Below are 17987 nucleotides of genomic sequence, written 5' to 3' on the forward strand. Positions count from 1 at the left end.
GAGCACGAACGCATGAACGTCATAAGAATATTCGCTCAGGAACGCGCCGGGTTTTATTCTACGCGAACAGTCTGAGCATATTTCCAAAAATTTTTTTTTTATTCAAAGGATGCGTCAACGTGTGAATATGATCACCTCATTCGCACTTGTAAAACGTATAAAAATTAAATTCTGAGATTGTTTAGGAAAATACTGGCGTTGTAAAAGTTACCTCGAGTGTTCCAACTGTTGGATCACCGTACTTATTTATCCAAAATAATAAATAATTATTCATGACGAATCACGTATGTACCAAAATTAAACTAATTTAATTAATCATTAAGTTTTATTGTACAATTAACTATACGAAATTATAAAAACGATGTTCTTGCAAATTGAATGCACCTTAAAAAACAGAACGTGAATGCCTAAATTCAATAAATCGATCTAGTTCATTAAGGTGCATATTCCCAGTTCGGCTAATAACGAAAGTTTTGTACAAAATGGCAAAATTAAACAAATTCACTAAAATAATAAATTTAGTTCTAAAATTTATACAAAAGCACCAAAAGTTGTATCGACTAAAAACCGACGACATCTTGGGCCAGACCCATATGTTTTTTCTCATTTTATCACATTTTTCCCCATTTACATAATATGTGTATGACCCATGCGATAAAATTGATAAATCGCGAATAACTTAACGAACGAACACATTAATATAAAATATAATAAATATACAGATATTTATAAAAATACAGCAAAATTAAGGAAAGCAAATAAAATCGATAATTCCAAATAATTAAAGTTGAAAATATTACTTAGAAATATTTTGATGACTTAAAACTAATGAATTGATACAATTCACGTTAGAAAAGCAGCTTTCCAGAAAAACTGCCTAAAAACGGCAAGATTCCTGTAAGATTATCAAAAGGAACACCTAGAAAATATGCTATTAACATCTTGCCTAGTGAGCTATAAAAGATTACAAGATATTTAGTATCATTTACAATAATGGACATTTTCTAATATAATTTTCAAATTCACTTTCAAGTGTTAAATATGGCATTAATTCTGCCTGTAGACGGGCAAAATAAACGGAATACCTTATTGATAAACATTCGTTGAACTAATATAGTTATACGAGGTGAATATCCATGTGCCCTTTACGTGTTTACAATATAAATCAAATAAATGCCACTACTATAGACAAATATACAATTAATTGTACTTTAGTAACACGCAAATGTGCTCAGTGGCTTTCTCTAATGTTTGGACCAAGCTCACAGACCTTCAGAACTAAAAGATTTTTTTTCAGACTCCTAAACGATGATATGATTCAAAATAAAAAACCATCCTTAATTGACTTAACCAAAAAAATGGAAATTTACCATAGCCTATATCTACCACTACAGTCGTTTGTCAGAATCTTATGATTTACTATGTCATCAACCTGATGACATAGTAAGTCCTCTCCTGATGATGAAGTTTCCTACTGGTTTGATTTTGGCCCAAAACACTCGCCATTGGCACACTTTGTATATTCCCCAAGCAGAAAAATGCCCTTTGCAACTCTCCAAAAAAACCAGTCAAAATACAACCCAAAAGCCTACACTAAAATCAGTTCTGCATTCACTAAAGAATGAATTACCGTCAGCTGTTGCTGTTGGAGGTCCGTTTTCTGCCCTGTTCTTTTACGCTATCAAAGTCCGTTTTCTTGCCCTTAGTCAGCGCCAGCATAGTGACGAGCTTCTTGGGCGAATCCCCCACTATCCAGCCATGCTGCACCGGCCTATCATCCTCGTCATACTCCTCTCTGATTGGCTTGATTTCGATCAGGCTCTGCGATTCGTCCTCACTGGAGCTCGACCAATGATAAAGCGGGTTAGCTGCCGCCCTCTTTCGCCTATTGGAGGCGGTTGTGGTACCTGTGGAGTCAGTGCTAGAAGGCGGTTTGGGTTTTCTCACTGGGACGGGTTTCTTTTTCACGGGCACTTTCCTGGATAACTTGGCAGCTTCCGACGCTTTGCGCTTTTCCTCCTGGTTGTGAACGGGGATTTTGTGACTTTCCAGCATGGCTTCAAAGGCCTCCTCATCCGAGCTCCAGTACTCCAATAGAATGTTCTGTTTGCCGCTGGTGCAGGTTCGCTGGCTTTTGCGGCTCGCCACTCCTATACACTCTTTCAGCTCCAACTCCAGGTTGATCCCCGAGTCCTCCTGGTTGTTCTTTCGGTTCGAGCGCTTCTTAGTGGTTCGGCTGATGTTGAACTCGTCGTCCGATGAGCCGGAATTGCAGCGGCCCCGTTTGCGACTCTTCACCTTGCCGTTTCTCTTCTTAGGTTCGCTTGGTTTGGGTTTTTGCGATTTCGGGGTCTTTTCCGGTTTGGTTTCGTTGGTTTCCTTGCCCACCAGTCGGTCGAAGAGGATGTTCATTTCCTCTTCGGACATTTTTGGCTTTTTCGGAAGTTCCTCCAAGGGGGGAGGAGGCGGGAGTGGCAAGTAGGGGCTTTGAACCCGCTGGCAACTGCGAACGTAGTTCTCCACCAGTTCCAGGTTGTCCATCTCGGGAATTTCAGGTATGTTTCGCAGATCCTCGTCGATATCCTCCATTTTGGATTTGGCGGCATTTTTGAAGATCTTCCCCATTATTTGGTACTTTTTCTTGGTGATATTCTCCGGGGCGACTTCTGGCTGTTTGGTCGACACCGATGAGCTGCTGGAGATGGACTTGACATCCTCCTGTATGAAGTCTGGATACCCCGAGCTGTCGTTATCGCTGCCCAAGTGCGACTCTTCATTGGTGTTCCGTTCGGAAGGCGTTTTGGGAAAGTCATACGCACTTTCCGACACATTTGCACTATCGAGAGTTTCATCAATGAGGCGCAACTTCTCCTGCTCCTTTGGCACGCTTGAACACAAGGCTTTATTCACTTTGAACAGCAACTTGCTGCCAACTTGAGACTTTTTCACGGGTTTCGACTTTCTGGTCGATCTGGGCTTGGAGGGTGACTGTTGTTCCACTTTGTCTTCAGCTGGGGCGACTGAATTAAATTCGCTTCTTTTGCTGGTATTTAAAAGGTCCAAATTTAGGTCATCTGTGGGGATCGAAACTTTCAACCCTTCGTACACTTTTCGAGCGCCTTTTGTTGCGATCTTTCGACTGGTGGACGAACTGTCGCTGTCCTCGCGTCTTTCTTCCATTGAGAGCTGATTTTGAGCGAATGTTTCGGCAAAACTGTCATTGCTTCTGGAAAATTGCCAATTCTTGTTAGAAGCTCATGAAATTCAGGATTTAATAAAATTTCACTAGCTTTTATAAAATACGTGCTTCGGCTAAAAATGCCTTCTACGAATTTAGGAGGAATTTTACTAGCATACATCAAGGGCGTTTGACCTGTGGAAGCATTGAGGAAAATTAGCCTTCTTTCGCGAAAATAACAAATATTTTAAGTGCATATGCACAGAAAAAAATTGAATTTTGCTCAAATTTACAAATTGCGTGAGCCGCAACTGCAAGAACGACGCCAATTTTTCTAAACTCCCTGTAGAAGCATGCTGTTGAATTATTTAGATGAATCAAAATTCTATAAAACAACAAACTAGGAAAAGGCACAAAAACGCTGTAAGTAAATGTATTACACTATGCGCTTGTCCCCAATTTATTCGCCAGTAAATTGGCCAATAATTGAGCCAGTAAATTTGCGACAAAAACTTCTTTTTAACGAATTTTTACTGATAAAAATTGCCTACCTATCAAATTCCTTGGTGAAGCCCTCAAACTGATTCCTCAGCCCTTTGGTCAGCATCTCCCCAAACGACATCCCCGACGCCTCCTTACTCTTCACCTCACCAAACGAGAAGCTCCTATTCTTGTCCAGAGGCTTCTCCGACTTCAGATGCCAGTTGGAGGAGATTGTGTTCGAGTTGGACGCCTCGTCATCGTAAGTGTCTCCTAAAGGGGTCGGCGTCCTCGAATTAGCCGAGTATTCATGTGCTTCTTCGGCCGGTTGAAGCAGCTTCTTCTCCTCCAAAATCACCGGTTCATCAATCGGCTTCTCCATCCGTTTGGCGAAGTTGGAGTTGGATACTTCCGAGCCACTTTTCAGCAGGCTGCAGCATTCCAGGAAAAGTTCTTCGTCCCGGTTGAGGGTTTTGCGTTGCTCGAACACCTTGCCATTGGTTGAGTCTTCAGATATTTCCTCGTATTGGGTGGGTTTCACGAAGTCGGTGGAGTCGGAGTTAATAGGCGCGTTTTGCTGGTGCGCTTGCTCCAGATGAGAGCCGTTGGAACAGGAGGAGAGGTCTTCGACAAAGTTGCTGGTTTTGTTGGTGGAGATGTGCTCCAAGTTGTTCCCGATAATGTTCTCCAGGAGGTTTATTTGGTTTTCCAAAATAATCGTCTGAGACAATGTGGGCGGCACATATTGACTGGGCGAGAAGAGAGTGTCCGACTCGAAGCTCTTCCTTTCCCCCACACTTTTGTATTTTCGAATGTCCATGGACTCCTTATTGAACTGCTTGTCCGCGCTGTAAGTCTCCATGGCGGGTTTATTCAGCACATCACTGATGATATCCACTAGTTTCAGCGAATGGGAGTTGTGCAAAGAGGGCGATTCGCCCTGAAAGCCGATCTGAGTCCGTTCCGAAGGTTGGAGGATATCGGAGATATTAATTTCCTCTCTTGGTTCTGCTTGCTTAACACTCTTGGCCTTTTCTTCAGCTTCCTTCGCTTCAATTTCCGATAGCTTCGATATGTGCGTCAACGTGGTCTTGTGCTTGATCAGATTCTCCACTCTGATAAACGACTTTTTGCATATGTCGCAATAGTTGGGCTTCTCCAGCACGGTTTGGCAGGGGCCGTTGTCCACTTGGGCAGCTTCCGGCGTTAAATTGACCTTCTTCTTACTTTTGCCTAGCAGATCCTTGATGTTCTCGGGAGTATCTTCAGTAAATTCGTATATTTTATCAGCATTTTGGCTGCTTGCCGTAGCGGCGGTGTGCACTGAATAGTCATCCTCATCGTCTTCATCGCTGATTCCTTGAAAGGCGCCATTTGAACTGTTCTCGTTCACGTCCTCTAGGAAAGAGTTGATTGGTTTTGGTGCGATGGCAGATTCATTCTCAACCGCCGACTTCTTCAGCAGATCGAACAGTTCTTCGCTGCTCAGCTTGGGTTTGTCCTGGGGGGCTGTATCATTTTTCACTGGATTTTTCTCCCTTCGAGCCGATCGGTTCCTTCGACTCTCCAGAGCATCGATAATCGGATCGATCAAGTCGTTTTCGTTGTAAGACGCCACCTTGCGACTCTCTCTTCGGCTTCTTCGCAACTCCAGCCCTTCGTTCGCCTGGTCTTCCGGCTGTTCTGTGGGTTCTTTCAGTTCTGGTGCTTGATCGGCTTCGACAGCGCCATTTGCACTGGGACGCTCCTTGGACATGCTGGTTAGGGAATTGTTGATAACTTCCAGCTCGTTGAGTAGATTTGACTCGTATTGCCCCATGGGCGTGTTCAGGATGTCGTTAACCTGCTCATCCAACAGCAACATGTTGGTTTTTTGGTCTTTAGTGGAATTCTGTTCTTCACATTCTCGGGATTTGGTGGGTTTCGCTTTGGTCTTGCCAGGTCGGGCGCCTTCGGGTTCAGCTCTTCGAGGGCGAGACTTCGAGGATTTGCGATTCTTCAGGTCTTCTTCGATAAAGTCGTAAACATCGTCGCATTCCAGCGATTTATCGATTTCGTCCAGGACCGGGGCAATGTCCATTTCGGAGCTGCTGATCATTTCCGACAACGGCAAAATATCGTTGGTGCTGTGACTAGATTTTGTGAATGTGTTCAGCACGTTTTTCAACGCCGTGATGCTGAGACTCTTCCCAAGCAACGACTTCTTTTTTGGCTTGTTGTTGCTGTTGAACAACTGCAACTTGGAATGTTTTGATTTTTTGCTCTTTTTCTTCGATTTGGCTTTGTCGGTTCTACCGGCTTGATCAGAAGAACCTGACTCGGGCTCATAAGCCGAATCCGGCACTGCGTGGCTACTGAATAACAGGTCTTTGATGTTAAGCTGAGCCAGCTGGATTTGACGCTCGCTTTCTGGAACATCTGGACGCTGCGCGTCTAGCTGCTGCTCAGTTGGAGGCAAAGATTTTTGTTCCAGAACCACATCCTCCATTGGCTCTTCTACTCCCCTCGGGAGGTTGTAGTCGGGCTCTTCATTTATATCTGAAGATTTGTCTGCAGTGTCTTCATTCAAGGTTCGGAGGCTCGGAAAATCTTCAACTCGCTGTAAAACTGGAAGCGATTTATCCTGGTCGCAAGAAGCAGCTTCAATGCCCAGCTCAGAATCTTCAGCTATTTTTGAGATCGCTTTGCTTTTCCTGGGCGGTCGCCTATCTGAGGCCAGAATGTTAGCCACGTCAATGTCCATGTTGTTCTTCTTGACTTTCTTCAACTGCCTTTCGCCTCTTTTCACCTTCGGGTATTTCTCTCGGGGACTTTTCTCAAGCACCGTCAAAGCTTCCTCAACATCCTTTCCTGCGCTTCTCTTAATGAGGTGATTTTGGTTTATTTCGAAACCATCGGCCTCATCGCCACTGTCTTCAAACTCAAACACGTCTTTTGCTACCAGAGCAGCCTCCAGTTCCATGTGGTCCTCAACGTTCTGGGAGTTTTCCAGCAAGGGTGGATTTTCAGTTACAACCGCGCAACCTTGCAATTCATTAGGGTCTTCTTGCAAGCTAACGGCTTCATTTACTTTAGGGGAGCAGCTGTGCAAAGCTTCAGCAGCTGCAGTTGCTCCAGTATAATCGTCGATTGTCTGAAGCGGTTGTTCTTGCGCTGCGACTCCTTCAGATGTAACAGCAGAATCTTCCGCATTTTTAGCGACGGGCAGCAACGACAAACCACCACTTACAGTGGCTGATTTGCTGCGACACTTTCGCTTTGCTGGTTTCACCGGGTATTCCACATGATTCAACAAGGCTTCTTCGTTATAGTTGACGTTTTTCCTGCATCTTCTATTGAATTTGATTAAAAGTGGGCTGTTCTCCACTCTATCTGAAGGTGCGGAGTTTATTTCATATTCCACCGAAGAAGAATCGCAAGGCTCGTCGATGGTTGTTTTTGAGCCAAAATCACTTTTTTCAAACGATTTTGCGTCGGTGCTTTGACTACCAAATTCGTCGACTGAAATAAGGACTTTTGCCAAAGGAGTGTCAAGATTAGAGACTGGTGCTTCTGAAGATAGAGCGTCTGAGCTTTCAGTTACATTGAGCAGCGCGTCGTTAATTTCCGGTTTATTAGAAGAGGATAATTCGGAGCCTGTGATGATTAGATTTGGGTCCTGGATGTTGTCATTCTCAAATCCACTAGACGGGAAGGCGAGGTTGTGATCAATCTGGTCAAAATGATGAATATCGACAACTAATTTTGGAATCTCCAGGAAATCAACAGCTTTAAACGTGATTGGAGCGGTTTCTGAGTTAATCTCACTCGCTGCTTCAGTTTCTTCATGGTTCTTCCAGCCAGGATCACCGGCTTTACAAGCTGGCTCTAACAGAGGCGCTTGGCTCTTCTTAACACTGTCAGTTATCACAGAGTCTGGCAAATCAACCTCCAAACTTTCAGCGCTTTTTCTACATTTCCTGCTCTTCTTCGTCGGCGACTTTTTGAGATCCGCCAATTGCAATGTTTCCATCGCCCGCTTTTCCAAACTGTCCTCGTTGTAGTTGATCACTTTACGAGGTCGGCGGCTTTTGGTGGAAGCTTCATCGCAGAAAGGCACTTCTGGCAGTTCCACCGGCAAAACCTGGCCCTTTTCAGGCTCCTGCAGGTTTTCCTTCGGCTTGTCCACCGCGAATTTCATATTAATCTCGTCCAAATTGGCTTCAGAAGCCCCGGAAAACTCTGCATCATCCCATTTTTCACCTTCAATAGATTTCTCGCTTACAACAACCAGCGTGGGCTTTTCCAGTGGTTTACTTCGACGTCCAGACTTGTCTTTGGTGTTGATGATTTCGGTCAATACATTCGATTCAGTCAGGGGCTGGAATTTGGTTTGTTCATTGTCTGCAAGCTCGGCAAACTTTTCAGAGGCTGCTTGCTGCTGGAAGGCCTGAATGTTTGACCAGAGATCAGCGTCCTCTGAAATGAGGGCTTTCTTCGATTCGATCAATCTGTCCACGAAATCTGAGTCTTCCATCAGTTTTTCTATTCTGTTCAAATCGGCGATTTTCGCCATTTCAAAGGCGGTTCCATTGGTACCAGGCTTTTCTTCCAGGTTTTTGGCGGGTTGAGTGTTGGCAAGAACCGGCTCTTTGGGTTCAGCCAAAGTAATTTCTTCATGTTCTTTGAGCGTTTCACATAAAGAAACATCGGCTCTGGATGTAAGTAGAGCCAAGTCTGACAAAGTCTCCTTCAACTGGGAAATGCTCCCATTGTTTTCGACTGGTTGAAGGTTGATAGTCGATATGATTGGCTGAAGCGCGTTATCAGGAGGATCGGGCTTGGTTTCGTCCAATATTAAACCAGCAAGTGGCTCTTCATTGGAACTGATCAGTTTGAGGCAGTTGAACTTGTTAGACTGTCTCGATTCGGTCCTAGCACGAGCAGCAACTTTCCTTGCTTTAGATCTTCGGGATTTCTTGCCGTGGTTGAACTGGGCCAGTTCATTGCGCACAGGAACATTAGCTTCCTGGTTGGATTGCGTTTCTTCAGCTTTGCTTGTTACATCCTTTGGTTCTTCGGAAGCAATAGCAAACATTTCCTTCTGTAGAAACTCTTCTGTAGAAACTGAGCAGGGGATTTTCGTTCCTGCAGCTACAAGACCGAGAGGGGGTTCAAAAGTGACCCCATCAGCAATGTCCTTGTTCCGCTCGATGATGTTGCTGCTTATCGGAATGTCTTCGATCTCCATGTCCATTTCCTCCACTGAATCGTTCAGTGGAGCTTCGCTGCTCGAATCCTCCCCTTTGGAGTTATTGGGTTTCGAGAAAAAGTCCGAGTCTGAAAGATCGTCGCATACCGAATCGTCTACTATGGATGTTGGAGGAATTCGCTTGGTTTTCTTGTTGATAACCAAAGAGAAATTCTTAAACAGATCGTTTTCCATGGGTTCGATCTTCCTGGAGCTTTTCGATTTTCGTCTGGTTCTTTGGGAGAGTTTCAGTGCGTCTTCGGCATGTGGAGATTTTACTGGAAACTCTTTCACTGTCTCGCTGAACTGAATTTCGTCGGTTGCTGCTGGCTCAACGGCGAGAGATGTAAACGCTGTCGGTTTGCTCAAGGATGATTTTCTGCTGGAGCGTTTCTTGTTGTTGAGCACCTTTTTGCGTCTTTTTCTCTTAAGGTTTTCGTTTGCCACCTTTTCATTGCTGGCGTTGTTTTCCGCTTCCTCGATGTTCTCCTTCAGACTATCCGTAGTCAGGGCATCCACGTCCTTGGCTTCGCTCAGGAAATCTGGCGAACTTAACAGGCAGCTGGATTCATTTGGATCGCTCACTTCCTGATCAACGACTGGTTGACTTTCGTCCAGTTTAGCGATAACTGCCAAAGGAATCTCGTCTTCAGAATCGCTGCTTTGGACAATGGCTTTGTTCTCTAAAATGGTCGGCTCATTGGCAGAGCACATTTCCGGCTGTTCTTTGGAAGATGCGTTGGCAACGCTTGCAATGTGTTCTTCGGATATTTCCTGGATAGCCAGCTGATGGTCCAGGTTGGTTTCCAGGACCGCAGGGGCTAGATGGAATTTTTCCAAAGGTTGAGATTCTACAGGCAAAGAGACTGTTGCGGTTTCTTCATAAGAAGCCGTTGATACGTGTTGAATCACTTCGTCCAGATGCTGCAACGCTTCAGTCTTTTCCGAATCTTCAATAGTTCTGTCGGCTTTAGATTCGGCGTTCATTCTAGCAAGCAAGTACTCATTTTGCTTAATCTTGGCAATCAACGGGTTCTCCATATCGCTGAATGGGGCAATTATCAACTTATCCTTGCCAAAGATGATGTTGGTGATCAATGAATCGTCGTGCTTTTTTCTGCGCGGCTTCTTCGGCCGCCTCTGTTGCTTGTCTTCGAACCAGTCCAAACTGCTGTGTACCACCGAGTCTATTGTATCATCTAGCTGGCTTCTGCTGGCCGGTGCCGCCAACTTGTTGAGCACCACTTGTTGAATAATATCATCCACTGAAGTCCTTGAAGGACCATACAAATTCGGCTGGAAGTATTCGATTGAGGGCTCACCAATGCGAGTTAAATTAGGAGTGCTGCAACATTTCTTGCTGAGATCCAGAGCAGTTTCTTCTACGGTAGGAGAAAGGGTTTTTGGTCTGGAAACCGTGGCTGGAACTGGAAAACTGTCCAGCATGAATCGGCTTTCTGGTCGCGGTTCGGTGCTAGTCACAGACGAAGTGCTGAAGAGACTTTCCAAAGACGAGGACATTTTGTCCTCCTTCTGATGCAACTTGCTGGTGAGCATAGCAATACAGTCGTTCAAGCCCCGACTAGGCTTCCGGATTTTGCATTTCGGGCTGGGCGATATCATGGGATCACATTTGGGTGTTACAGTGGTATCGATCTTCAAGGCAGTGGATTCAGGCTTCAAATCTGACTGTTCCAGCTTTCCTTCAAAGCTCTCATTCCCTTTAGCCTGCATGCTCTTTTCCTCCTGGTTCTCCAATTTGAAGAACGTTTCAGGAATGGCCGGGTTCTCTTTAGCAGCAGTAGGGGCAAAATCTTCCTGGTCTTGACTGTCGTCTTTGAGTTTGGCGGGAGTGACCACCTTGACCTGCTCGACATCCTCCTGCAGGGGCGCTTCTTCTAAAAAAGGCTGATTTTCCGGTTTGGGTTTTTCAGTTTTCAGTTTCTTCACTTTATTCAGAACATTGCGGAAGCTGCGCTGAAGCTTTCGCTTCTTGGAGTTCACCTCGCGGCTTGGCGATGGTTCTTTACTGGTCTCTTCTTTTGATTCCGAGGGGGTTTCATTGGGTTGAAGCCGCCAAGTTTTCTTGGTCGGTTCACTTTCCTCTTGATCTTTAGTGTTTCGCTTTCGGAGACTCAGGGCGCGCACAAATCCCTTCAGACCGCCCTTTTTGTTCTTCTTCAACTGCTCGAAACTATCCAAAGGTTTATCGCTTGAAACATCCTCGTCCAGTTGGGGTGTTTTCTTCCCTGCATTGACCAGCTTCTTTTTGACTGGGAAGAAATTCTTCAGGTTCAAACGACCAGCCAGCAGCTGCTTGGTGGACTTCGTCCTCTTAACATCAGGTGGAGATTTAAAACCTTCTAGGGATTTTTTAGCAGGTTTGCGTTTCTTTGAACTCTCTTCACCTTCATTGTCCATAGGAGGTCCATCTTCTGAAACCTCCTCGTTTGACTGCGCGAGGTTTCGCGATAATCGCTGATTGCGAAGCACCTTCAGCTTCCTCTTGACCATCAACGACGAACTTAGATCGAGGATTCGACTGGACAGGACTTTGTTGAAGCTCCTTAGCGCTCTGTTGGTGCGCTGTTGGTTCCCCTTGGTTTTCCCCGAATCTGCCTGTTGTTTATTGTGAATAGTTTTGGAGCTTTTGGCAGCTGGTTGGTTGGCTGATCGCTTTTCCGCCTTGCGGGACTTGAACACCACATCAGAAAGGGACATGATGCATCGCCTGGAGCGTTTTGCGGGTAGGTTGGCCAACATTCGCTGAATTGTATCAGCTGAAACAACCGGAAAAATTACAAAATTAGTCCAGTGCATTTTCATATGATGACTGTGTCTTAATTTTGCTGTTAGAACATGCAGTCAAGGGGTACAAAGGAGAAGAGCCAGAGTCTACAATGCCAAATGCAAAAACAGAATTACTAGCATAATTATATCCTAAAATGTGAAACAGTTTCGAACGTCGAAAAGCAAGGACACAGAATATGAATTAACTTAGAGCAAAGAAAATTAAACGCAAAGTTATGAGTAATATATAAAATAATACATAACGAATGGAGCAGTTGAAATGTGCAAGCCTAAGCGCAAACTACATATTTTCAGAGAAAGTAGCATTAGATGTTTAATTCAACGAAGCTTAGAAGGGGAAAATGGACCGAAACCAACAGAGCTATAAAAAAGTTAACTTTTGATGCAGTTAAACTTACGCAATTAAAACCCGATATGGTTTCTGTTGCAGTCATTTTTCTGTAGCGAAAGTAAGAAAACTTACCATCACTGGGTCTTTGCCGAGGGCCCTCCACGGGCTTCTTGTAGGTTTTCTTCTCTGAAGGTTCAGTCTTACGTTTATTTTGCATTTTTGGTTCAAAGCCTGAAAACAAAACGTGGATTAGTTGGGGGGGAAACCTTGGAAGCCATGAGGGATAAATGAACCACAGAAATGAATAAATTTTGAATGTGATTGCCAACTGTCCACGACTTTTAGGTTTTTTTTGGTAGAATTGTACTCAGCCTAATAGTGAAACGTACCTCGTCGTTTTCTGCGAGATTTTGTGCCAAACGGTCGATATTTGCACTTTTTCCTGGCCAACATCCACGTCCAGTCGCCACCGCACTCCAACACATGCCGATGGAGTTCCCCCAAATTATTGCACCGTTTCCCGCACTTTGTACACGCCCGGGCGTCGCTCCTCTTCCATTGCTTGCAGGGAATCGTCTCCTCCACCACTCCCATCAACCCCAGTCCTGGAATGCTCAGATGCCTGTAGAGCTCGCCTTGGTTGCCCACAAACTCGTAATGCTGTACCCACACGTTCGGATGGTAGAGGCTCTTGTGCTCCAACATGTACTTCATGTTGGAGAACTTGCCCCCACATGCCGCGCAGATGTACATACGACTTCTCGCCCATTCGCCGGTGAGTTCTACTAGTTCGTTTTTTGCGCGAACAGTGTTGGTGGGCAGTTCGAAGTTTTCGGTTTCCTGCGAGGAGCAGATCAGCGCGATTTTGTCCGATTGGTCGATTTCCTCTTGGGTCGACGAGGTCTGGCGACGCAAGTTCAAATGCTCTGGAATGGGCCTTTGATCCAGCTCTATGCAACTGGAATCGGAGGCGTCTTTGTCATCTTTAACAGCGTCGTATACTCGGTTTAGGAGGTCGTTGACCACCTCGCGAACATCTGTGAATACCTCCTGGCTGACGTCGCTGCCCGATGAAGAGTTTAGCTTGTCAAAGGCAGCCTTTTTGCTGGCTTCCTCCTTGAGATCCTCGAACGGGCCCCTTCTATCTAGGATTTTGTTCAGCTCCTCCCGCTTGGCTTTGCTGATATACTCCTGGCAACTCACATACTCCTGTATCTGCTTGGCGTTTTTCTGCTTGTTGATGACCTTCTCCTGGCGGTCCTTGACCACCATCTGCGTCCACATGTCCAGCTTGCTGAGATCCCGGTTTTCCTTCTGCTGCAAAATGCTGGCCTGATATTTCCTCCTGGTGAAGTATTTGTAGTGAACCTCGTCACTTTTCACCTGCGGGCGCTTCTTTGAGGGTTTCGACCCATACTCGATTTGCAACTCAAAGTCTTCGCCGAATTGCGAATTCAGCGACAAAGAAGGTGCGGGAGTGATGGCATTGAGGGAAATGTCGCAGCCGTAGTTATCGGCGCTTGAACTCTGCACCTCCTGAGTAATGCTCGAGATTTTCTCGAAATTCGAAATTCTGTTTTCAGATTCTTCGTTTTTGAACAGCTTGCCATCGATGTGGTTCAGCAGGTTTTCCTCGATATTGCACTTGATGCGATTGAAGAACGCCTTGTCGAACACGTCGTCAAAGGTCAAAGAGCTGATCTTCAGGTTGTCGATGGAATGGTCGGTGATCTTCTTCACCCGGAAGTAACTGTCGAATTCTGGATAGGGGTTGACGCATAGCGCTTTGGATTTCTCCAGCGACTTGTTGCTTGAACTGGTTTCGTAGTGGCTTTTTCGGTCGCGGCGCTTTTTCTGCGCCTCATGTTCGCTTGCCTGCTGCTGCAGCCTCTTGCTGCGCTTCAGGGCGATTTTCGAAGTTTTGACCGCGATCTTCTTGGTGCGCAGCTCTTTGAGCTTGGTGTCTTTCTTGCGCTTTGAGACGCCGCAATTCTCTTCCACATCTAGAGGCTCTTCCGGCTTGTTTCTCACTTTGCTACGTGTTAGCTTGGTGGAAACTTCATTCTCCCGCGGAATTAGTTCTGGTTCCTTGAGCAAACCGGGCGCTTCAGTGAAATGTTGAGCGATGTTGTGATCGCTCAGACTCGACGAGCTCCTGAACCGCTCCTTACAAAATAAGCACCCGAAGTACTTGGCGGAATGTTCTCGCACCAGATGCTGAAAGAGATCGTTCAAAGTGTGCCCATTCGCGTTCAATTTATCACAATGCGAACACGGCGTGGTGCTCAACGTGTTTTGTCTTCGCGCACTCACTCTACGAGTTGACTTAACCAAATGGACACGTTCGACATGCTTCTGGAGCAGATTGGCGCTAACGAAGGACCGCTCGCAATATAGGCAGAGCAATTTTCGCGTCTGTTTCGCACCATCCTCAACCAGATCCACTGCTGGAAACCCGGCCTGCGTTGACAGTCTTTGCTGCTGTTGAGGACCGTTGATTTCCGTTGTTTTAGTTGGAGTCGGTTCAATTGCGGATTGTTGAGATGGGAGATCGCCATCAGCGGATTTTAGGGCGCCGCTTTTACAAGCTTCGTCATCGGCGTCCGATGACGATTGAGAACCGAGAGCGGCTTCGCCAGCCTGCGTACATCGGGTCTTTCCATTTCGATTTCCATCCGCCGAGTCGAACGAACCACTATTCACCATGCTGATCTCAACACTCAATCCTGTTTTTTCTGGCCTGCAAATCAAAACGACTTTAGTACTGGCAGCACAACATTCAGGCTTGAGAAGCTTGTCAAGATCCTTTGAAGACTGAGAAAGATTGGTACACTTTGCAAGAGTTTAGTGATTTATCTGCGGTCAAGACATATGGACAGTCAGTTGGTACATAAAGGGGGCTTTCGGTTGAGAGTAATCCTACAGTCTAAACAGCTTCGTTAGCAAATGAGCGGTTAACAGAAAAGCTTCTTAAATATTTGAATTAGGATCAGGCGTGTGAAAGAGAATATGCAAAACAATGCTAATGAAGATGGATTTTGAACCCGAAAATTAAATCCAGAAGCAATATATATTCGTGAATACACGAATATATATGTCCATAAGTCCTAAACTGATCGTGATAATCAGGAAAAAAAATTATTTAAAAACATACAGCAATTAAGTATTGACAATAACGTTAACTTTTAAGGGTTCTGTAAACAATTCTAATTGGTTGATGATAAGCCTTATCATTAACTGGCATGGATGACCTTAGCGATAAAACAATACCCTTCAACGAGACGAAGGTTTGATAGGCATGGGATAATGAATCCTAATTTGGGACAGTCTATTAACTCCAAACCGGACGCCTTTCTAAGATGCTTTTTGAACAGATTTAAATTGTATAATAGCAGACAATTGTATAAGTTACTCTCTCACAAAAGTCTGCGTTCATCCAACTAACTGATCAAATGAATACATTCTGTGATAAGCTATTGATTTTATTGAAAATCGGCGGCTTTTGCCTACTATTTTTTAAATAAAATATAGACAAAGCAGTGGTCACAAGTCCATACTGAGGAAGTTTTGAGTCGCAGAAATAAGGCGCAATTCTATCAAAAGCTAAATTGGAAATGCAAAATTTTACATTTGTAAGCAAGAAAAGAATTAAATTGTAGATGTGAGAAATTGAACATACAAACTAGAAAATGAACAAATCAAATGGCAAATAAAAACTATAATTAGAACCCTGCCTGGGATAAATAAATATAAATAAATCAAATTGTTCCTTTCCTTGCCCATTTCCAAGCCCAAGATTGAAGGATAGAATTAGAAGGGAAACGCGAAAATAAACATAAAAGCTCGTTATTTTTGCAGCAAGAATAAACCGAAAAGTTTTTTAGCTTCATTTAGGAGGTCGTGGAAAAGAATTTCGTCATCACGTTTCGCAAGCACAACTATCTTGCATCTTCAGAGGTCGTTTGTAAATCGAAATCAAGCACAAAACTAACGACCTGAGCATAATAGTCAAAAAATGAGATGAAACCTTAAATATGCGGAAAATTGTCCTCTTGAAACTGACCGAGCAGCACGAAGTAATTCTGACTCAGCGAAAACAGAAATATTAAGGAATATTGGGGAAAAACTGAAGTGGAAAAATGTTAATCAAACACCACCAAATGAGAATCATCATAGTAGGATGTTTAACAAAAGCAGCTGAGAAAAAATAATACATTTTTCGATATTTAAATAAATTACGTTTTGTTCCTAAAAAAATTGTCAAGAATAGAATTCAATCGCAAACGTTAAAGATATGGTTGGAACAGAAACTCAATAAACAATTGGAATGATAGCAGTAAGAAGAGGAAAAGCTGTGAAAAATCCAATCAACCCAAATTGATGGAAAAATGTGGAGGAAAACCTTTGAGTCAACACGATAAATTCAGATTGTCAGAAGTGGAAATATTGACGAAAAACTTGAGAAAAACAACAAAATAAGTAGAGTCATGGTTCGATGTTTAATGAGAGCGAATGGGAGAAGCAAACAATCTCTTGCTGAAACTAAGATTGGCTACAGACTTGTGAACATGCTGTGAGATTATTTGGAGGCATCAATCATTTACAGCGTGAAGATAGTTTTGGTTTTCAACGATTCTTCGGGCATAAATCTGGGCTATACGCGAAATTGATTCTTTATAACTGGACATAATTAAGTACAGAATTAAAATATTTTCGATAGTTTTACAACTAGGAATGAATTATTGGAATAAGCGTGATATTTTTAAGGCCACACAACAAAATAAACATAGACTTTGTGAAAAAATGCCACAAATGATTAAACTGCTTAATTAACAAAACGAGAAACTCTAGGCAAATAGCACATTAAACAATGCAACTAAAGTTTTACAATTTAGTGAACTTCAGATTGGGAAGGGAAATAAAAACACGTTAAATCCGATTCTTGACCAAATTGAGATTCTCCTCATGGATACTTTGGTGTTCCCATTCCAACTGGAGTATTTGAGACCCACCACGTGAACCCTTAGCAATTTCCACTTTCCAGAAAAACAGCGTTTAGGAAATACATTGATGGAGAGAATGTAGCACTTTTCTGGCTCGCCCACGGGGCAAACCATTGAATCCTCATCGAAATGGTATATTTAGGTTTCCAACAACAATCGTGGCAAGTGCACTTCTGACCAGATCCGAAAGTGAAATTAGTGTGCAGGAACAGCGCGAAAACCGAGCAGTGAGATGGAAAATTGACCCGTTTCGATGCACTTTCACCAGCTTTCGGCAGGCATAAAGAAAAAGTGGAAAATGTGTTCTGTACACCCTCTCGTCCAAGGACACACGTAACAAAACTGTCACAGGCAACTTACCAAAATGAGGTTAATCCAGGGCAACTTTAGCGGAAGGGGACATGGGGACGATGTCCAGGAACCCCCCGAGCACTTAGAGCGTACATCTCCTCAGGTTCCACTTAGTTTAAGGTTATTATCAACAAACAAAAACAACTTTGTTTTAATTTAGAATAGGGCGAAGCTCTTGCACGTACGCGCACACTGGCTCGTCCAACTTCACTTCCGCGAAACACGCAAGCGCCAGATCTGTCTCCAGCTGATTAAGTACTTTGAAAATGTTATTTTTACTTTTGAACGGTAATATTGGTTGCACTTTTATCTCTGCTTTGGTAGCTCTATTCATTCTTGAAAGTTGCTAACCCCTACTTCAATTTGGGGGGGCCCATTTAGCGCGAATATCGCACTGCAATGCTAGAAAACGCCGACTTTTTCTGGCTGATTGAAATCAATAAAAGTTGGACCATTTTGACCGAGTTAAACAAAATGCCGTTGACAAAGTCACTTCCACGTGGAAGTCCAAGTTTTCCAAACCATTACATTTAACAACCGGTGTTTGCCCCAAAACTTAAAGGGAAATCTGGAAAATCAAAAGTGTCCCACAATATGTGACAT

The 17987-nt window shown here is 44.0% G+C and overlaps 1 protein-coding gene across 2 annotated transcripts; it reads right to left on the reverse strand.

Moving 5' to 3' along the window:
* Positions 1-311: 311 nt before the first annotated feature.
* On the reverse strand, positions 312-17472 carry LOC109533104. Of its 2 annotated transcripts, none has more exons than XM_019898347.2 (5): positions 17394-17472; positions 12420-14770; positions 12163-12261; positions 3730-11668; positions 312-3223 (listed from the first exon to the last, which is right to left on the reverse strand). In XM_019898347.2, exons 2-5 carry the CDS (start codon positions 14734-14736, stop codon positions 1633-1635), a joined length of 11946 nt encoding a protein of 3981 aa, XP_019753906.2. In that variant the 5' UTR covers positions 14737-14770; positions 17394-17472; the 3' UTR covers positions 312-1632. The 2 variants fall into 2 exon arrangements, with proteins under 2 accessions (XP_019753906.2, XP_019754722.2); XM_019899163.2 differs by having other exon boundaries at positions 312-3226.
* Between the last annotated feature and the right edge of the window lie 515 nt (positions 17473-17987).

Source organism: Dendroctonus ponderosae, unplaced genomic scaffold (assembly GCF_020466585.1).
Source record: "Dendroctonus ponderosae isolate FM_Combo_2020 unplaced genomic scaffold, Dpon_F_20191213v2 Dpon_F_20191213_3, whole genome shotgun sequence".
NCBI classification, from domain to species: Eukaryota; Metazoa; Arthropoda; class Insecta; order Coleoptera; family Curculionidae; genus Dendroctonus; species Dendroctonus ponderosae.